At 44.5% G+C, this 6664-nt stretch overlaps 1 protein-coding gene across 1 annotated transcript; it reads left to right on the plus strand.

The window, feature by feature from the left end:
- The first annotated feature begins 203 nt into the window (after positions 1-203).
- On the plus strand, positions 204-4943 carry LOC124046149 (keratin, type I cytoskeletal 18-like). The gene is made up of 7 exons (XM_046366220.1): positions 204-736; positions 2662-2744; positions 2959-3115; positions 3461-3625; positions 3757-3882; positions 4018-4238; positions 4433-4943. The coding sequence occupies exons 1-7, from the start codon at positions 299-301 to the stop codon at positions 4551-4553; spliced, it is 1311 nt and encodes a 436-aa protein (XP_046222176.1). The 5' UTR covers positions 204-298; the 3' UTR covers positions 4554-4943.
- Positions 4944-6664: the final 1721 nt, after the last annotated feature.

A 6664-nucleotide genomic window follows, 5' to 3' on the forward strand; every position in this document is an offset into this window, starting at 1 on the left:
AAAAATAGTACCATCTCACTCACATTTGAAGAAGTGTACTTTAGAGTTTCACTTTTGAGAGAGAAAAGCCAGACATGAGGACAAAGGAGTATGAAAAGTGTTTTTGGGGCATAGAGGAGAGAGGGAGGGAACTTGGGCAGAGGGGAGTTTCTAGTGGGAGGGACTGTGGGGGCCTGCAGGGTTATATAGTTAGAACGGCTTCCTCTCTGCCCCTGCTCTGTGTGTCTGTGTGCTCCGGTTTCTGCTGGCCCACTCTTAACTCTCTGTGCCTCTCTCAGTCTCTCTTGCTCCAACGAAAATGAGTGTCAAACGAAGCAGCGTCAGGGGACCTGGTAGTGGGTACAGCCAATCCATCACTCGCAGCTCTGCTGCTCCTGCCTACCGGGCCGCCAGCACCTATGGTGGGGCTGGGGGTCAGGGGACCCGCATCTCCTCTGTGTCCTACTCAGGTGTGCGCAGCGGGATGGGAGGGATGGGGATGGGAGGCTCCGGGGGCTCCATGTCCAGCAGCATCCAGGTGAGCGCCAGCGGGGACACAGCCGACATCATGGGCAATGAGAAGTTTGCCATGCAGAACCTCAACGACCGTCTGGCCTCTTACCTGGAGATGGTGAGGAACCTGGAGCAGGCCAATGGCAAACTGGAGCTGAAGATCAGAGAGGCCATGGAGAAGAGAGGCCCAGACGTCAACGACTACAGCCGCTACAACGCCATCTTGAATGACCTGAGGAAGAAGGTGAGAGGGCTGTGGGAGGAAGGAAGGTACTATTGGCTAATATTAGAAATGCTGGAGAATCTGTACTATAGAGCTTTAGGGAAGTAATGGATCTTTCAAATGCAAGTTCACTGTCCTAGAATGGCTGACCCAATGGATAAGAGCGTAACATCGTGTCAGAATGTAGTTTGGGAGTGAAAGAGGGAACACAGTGGCCCTACTTCATTTCCTTGTCAGATTATTCCCCTTGGTAGTAAAGACCCAGGTCAGCTGGTTTGTTCATTAGAGCCGTGCTGATCAGTGATGGCAGTGTGCCAGCATCTCCAGGCAGAAGGCCAAAGGCAGACATAAAGCAATAAGAAGGGGAATTCCAAGGGGTTCTGCTAGCTGACTTTCGACATGGCCAGAGTTCTGGGTCCAGCTAGCTTTTTTTGGGACACAGAGATGGCTAGCAATAAAAGGGTTATCGATGATATACTGACAAGTTTCCCCATGAAAGCAAGGATAGTTGTTACAGTTCAAGATAAAGTTCAAGAGGTTGTTTTTATGTGGTCTCTCTGCTTTGGTGAGTGTATAAAAGTTAAATGGAAATACAATTCACTAGTATCGATGAGAGAGAAGGGAACTCACACCTTATAGTACTATTTGATGGTGTGGTCCTTACTTTTAGGGTGGAGCATGGTAATGCGTTTTGGAGTCAATGTGTGCCATTAAAAAGTTGTCCATCTAAGTCATTCCAATCCCATTCATCTGATAGTGTTACATTCATATATATCCTGAAAAATGGACATATGGGTTTGTAATGCCTTTATGCGTGTACACTGTGGGGAATTTAAGAACATTCTGTGAGTCATCCAACTGTAAATGGGAGCTGATGATACTTCAAAATAGGCTAATTATCTGGGTGGAAAAACTGTTAGAAATCAAATTATAGGCCTAATGCATTTGCAACAAGTTACTGTTGTACTTTAGAGTACACAGCAAATGCTTAATACTATATTTCATTAAAAAAAATATCTGAAAAGCTCTTTCCATTGGATTCTGGAAGATTCCAGTCATCCTGTCATTGGCCATTTGGACCTTGCTGAAGCAACATGCCAAAGTAACAACCCAAAGTGACAGAGTAGCTATGCAAAATATGGAGATTATATGGTAGATGTCAGACACAAATAGCGAAAGACAAAATGCAAATAGGACAGACTATCACCACAGCATTCCTATTACTTTGTCTCTTTGAAAAGAAATCTGAATAAGGACACTGAACTCCGCCTTGAAAAAAAAAATGGTAAAAGCAACATGGTTTAAATATTTGTTTAGTCTGCTGCTCTCGTTTCGGCTCTCATTATGAAGCCTTGCATAAAGGGTTAGGGGAGGAAGGGAGGAAGGGCTGATGTTTGCCTTGCTATTAATGCTTGCCTTTGTTGGCTTTACCAACTGCCCATGGTATCTAATTGACCCCCAACTCCATAGATTAGAGTCCCAACAGGTTTATTTTTCTTTGTCATGATACCAGGATGTGGTTGCTAGTTCAAATGTTCATCCTTCAAAAAACAAGGCTCATCTTGCCAGGAACAACAGGATATCCAACCCAGTAACCATCCCGCCATCCCCCACACACACGCACCAACCTCCCACCTGATGCAAATCCGCTGCCTTCTTCCTAGCACGTCAACTAGCTCACCAGCAGCTTGGCTGTTTGTTAATGATTGCCCAGATTGTGTAACCTGCACGCATCCATCCCCACCCTTATCTACTGTACCATGGAGAGCAAACACTGTGGCTGTGGGGTAGCTGGCCTTCCCTGATCCTGGCTGCCATGGACTTTAGGAATTCCCACACTTGCCTTTTCACTTTGATACTCATTGCAGAAAAGTATTGAAACTGTTGTGAAAAAATGTAAAATAAAAGTGTGTTGACTTTAACTCATTCCTCCCTGTCATTGGTAGGTGTTTGATGCCACAAAAGACAACGCCGGTCTGTGTCTTCAGATCGACAATGCACGCTTGGCTGCTGATGACTTCAGGGTGAAGTAAGTAATGCTTAGTAAGCACAAAACCATCAGCCAGTCGCTGGCACACCTTAATTAACGCCAGCATGATGAACATCCAATGAAAACAAAACAAAGACAGTTGATGTGCCACATTATCTGCATACCCTCCATACTATTAGTGACACTTTAGAGAATATTCCACCGTAGCTCTCCAGGTCACTTTATCGGATGCTATTTTCTGTGTGTCTTGCAGGTTCGAGTCCGAGCTGTCCATCCGGCAGTCTGTTGAAGCTGACATTGTTGGCCTGAGGAAGGTCATTGATGACACCAACATGGGCCGCATGAACCTGGAGAGCGAGATCGAATCTCTAAAGGAGGAGCTCATCTTCCTGAAGAAGAACCACGACAACGTAAGCTCTTGACCCAACCACCAAACCAATATAATACACATGACCCAACCCCACCTCTCTTGCACCCCCAAATGTATATTTTCCATATTCCTTGTCAATGGTTTAGCAAGAGTAAGACCTGGCATGCCTACATAGGAGACAAAGTCAACCTTACTGTATAAACAGGGGTGTTGTGTGTGAGATCTTTTGGATTTAGCAATGGAGCGGTAAGTGCGGCGCAACCATAGGATTCACCCAGGGGGCCCTTGAGTACCCAAACAAACGGCCTAAACATGGACGCTGACTTCAGTCTTGAAAACATATTGCTTAATGAATGTTAACGTTGTTGTCCATTTGGCCAAACAGGAGGTGATGGAGATGCGTAACATGATCTCCCAGTCTGGAGTGCAGGTGGATGTGGATGCTCCTAAGGGACAGGACCTGGCCGCTATCATGGCTGAGGTCCGGGCCAAGTATGAGAAGGAGGCCCTGAAGAACCAGGAGGAGCTCAAAGCATGGCACGAAACACGGGTAACACCTAGCAGCTAAATCATTTGAAAACAGTGCTGACTTTAAAGTGAAACCGTCACATCCACAGCCACAGAAATGCCCTCTTAACCAATGATTTTTAAACTGACCTCTATATTCTCTATCCCTTCCAGATCACAGAGGTGCAGTCTGTGGTGTCACAGAACACAGAGGCCCTGCAGGGTGCACACACAGAGATCAATGACCTCCGCAGACAGCTACAGACACTGGAGATTGAGCTGGACTCACAGAAAAGCTTGGTAAGATCCCTCAATAACACTATACTCACCCAGCTAGTGTGTACAAAATACATCACAGCATCAATGCCATTGGTTAAGTTCATGTTAATTTACAAGTCCAACCATCTGTCCTGAATGTCTTCCTCTTTCTAACAGAAAGGTTCTCTGGAGGGAACCCTGCGCGACACAGAGATGCGCTACAACATGGAGATGGAATCCTTGAACAACATCCTCGTGGGTCTGGAGTCTGAGCTGACCAACCTCCGCTCCAACATCCAGCAGCAGACACAGGAGTACGAGCACCTGCTCAACATCAAGATGAAGCTGGAGGCGGAGATCGCCACATACAGAAGACTGCTGGACGGAGGAGACTTCAAGTGAGTAAGACAGAGGGTGTACTTCCAACCAATGAAGTAGACCTGAGAAAGATAATGAGGTTTGTTGTCAGCCAAGAGCCTATTAGGGTAAATGGTAATCTAAAGAGCCATTGTCTATCTTGGAAGCACAAGTAGCCATATTGAAACCAGGTTTCTGTTGGCTGACAGTTGTGAAACTATCTCCCTCTCTCAAGGCTCCAGGATGCTCTGGAGGACCAGCGGACAGTGAAGACCAAGGTGATGACCGTCACACAGACTCTGGTGGATGGGAAAGTTGTCTCCTCCAGCACAGAGACCAAGGAGAGGAAACAGTGAGACCACACCCATCGTACCCAGTCATTCTTAACGTACAACACCAAATCGACACCTCATAGGCATACGATAACATCTAGCTGGATATAAGAAGAAAGCTGTCTCATCATTGTATTTATTTCATCATTGTTTCTTTTGCTTTTGGGTCTTGTGTTTTTTTTATCTTACGCATGTAAGAATACATACGTTTAAGTTCAGAATTGAGAAATTCAGGACAAAGTTGGTTTAACCAATGTTTTAGACCTTTAAACTAGCAATTGGATGAAGTAAAATATCTGTATATCTATTAACTTTCTTTTTCTACCATTGTCATCTTACTTTTCTTTCTGTCCAAATGAATTTGCCTGATGTGATGTACCTTCATTGTACAATAAAATTTTACCGGAATCTTGAGTATTGTCTTTCAATGGCTGTGCACTTCTTTGAACATTTTACTCCAAACATGCACTATGGCTGCATAATAGAACGAACAGCTTTTCTAGGTTATCACTTTTCATAATGGATTGTGGTTAATGTCAAAATAGCAACTTTACTACAACAAATTGAAACTAATAACAAATGCATATTGAGCAGAGAAGGACAATTATTTACACAGATCATAAAGGTGGATGTCATATTTGCTCTAATCTTCTTCTGTAGGTTAACTACTGATAGTGCTTTACAAAAGATCACATAGGTTAAAGTAGTATTTGATCTATTTTTTAACCTTTATTTAAATAGGCAAGTCAGTTAAGAACAAATTCTAATTTTCAATGACGGCCTAGGAACAGTGGGTTAACTGCCTGTTCAGGGGCAGAACGACAGATTTGTACCTAGTCAGCTCGGGGATATGAACTTGCAACCTTTCGGTTACTAGTCCAACGCTCGAACCACTATGGGTTAGGTACGATAGTGCATTGCCTCGCCATCGTCCATGGTGGATTCTACGGCTGGCTCGGGTCCACCATGCTCCAGCTTCCATCGGTCCTCAAGGGGTCTCCTGAACCACTCATCTGCTGTTAGCATTGGAAGCTCTATGGTGAGAAACATCTCGGTTCCTGGGGCAAAAACCATGTGTTATTCTGGGGCACGAGTACAGGACATTACTAGGCGGCTTCCTACCATTCTACGACAACTGCCGTGAGCTGACACTGTCATAATCCATGCGGGCTGAAACAACATTTAGAGAACTAGCTCAGAACTGCTGAAACTGGATTTTAAATAATTGATTCTAGCTCTGAAAGACACCAGAAAGCGGCTGATTATTTCAGAACCTGTGCCAACGCTGGGCCGCTGCAACGAAAGATTCAGAAGGCTACTGGGCATTACACACTGCATGGATTGGTGATAATCCTAGTTGAATTCATGATGTGCTTTGGTCAAATTAAATCACCATGTGTTCTCAACCTCACTCCAATATTGAAATGTAGTTGATGGTATAGTTTTCAAACTCGATAGTACGAACATTTTTAAATAACTGTCTTTCGAGTGGTTGAATAAAGGTTTAAAATCTCATTGATCAACGTCTCAACCAAATATTACCAATATTTCCACTTTGAAATGACAGTGTGCGCAGTGGGTTGTCAGCAGTAATCATGCTCCTGTGAACCGGAGCTAAGCTGTTAGCACAGACTGTTTGCCATAGTAGGAAGTCCACTGTGAGCAGTCCACCCTTCACTATCAGCTCAAATATACACTGAACAAAAATGTAAGCGCAACATGCAACAATTTCAAATGATCCCTCAGGTGAAGAAGCCGGATGTGGAGATCCTGAGCTGGCGTGGTTACACGTGGTCTGTGGTTGTGAGGCCGGTTGGAAGTACTGCCAAATTCTCTAAAACTACATAGGTGGCTTTTGGTAAAGAAATTAACATTTAATTATCTGGCAACAGCTCTGGTGGACATTTCAGCAGTCGGCATTCCAATTGCACACATCCTCAACTTCAGACATCTGTGGCTATGTGTTGTGTGACAAAACTGCACATTTTAGAGTGGCCTTTTATTGCCCCCAGCACAAGGTGCACCTGTGTAATGATCATGCTGTTTAATCATCTTCTTGATATGCCACACTTGTCATGTGGATGGATTTCTTGGCAAAGGAGAAATGCTAACGAACAGGGACATAAACAAATGTG

The sequence above is a fragment of the Oncorhynchus gorbuscha genome, linkage group LG10, assembly GCF_021184085.1.
Source record: "Oncorhynchus gorbuscha isolate QuinsamMale2020 ecotype Even-year linkage group LG10, OgorEven_v1.0, whole genome shotgun sequence".
Lineage (NCBI taxonomy): Eukaryota > Metazoa > Chordata > Actinopteri > Salmoniformes > Salmonidae > Oncorhynchus > Oncorhynchus gorbuscha.

Bases quoted from the DNA above. Each gene is read 5' to 3' on its own strand.
- LOC124046149 (XM_046366220.1), top strand. From the start codon at position 299: ATGAGTGTCAAACGAAGCAGCGTCAGGGGACCTGGTAGTGGGTACAGC. The intron at 737-2,661 runs GTGAGAGGGCTG...TGTCATTGGTAG, and splicing joins TGAATGACCTGAGGAAGAAG to GTGTTTGATGCCACAAAAGA. The intron at 2,745-2,958 runs GTAAGTAATGCT...TGTGTCTTGCAG, and splicing joins GCTGATGACTTCAGGGTGAA to GTTCGAGTCCGAGCTGTCCA.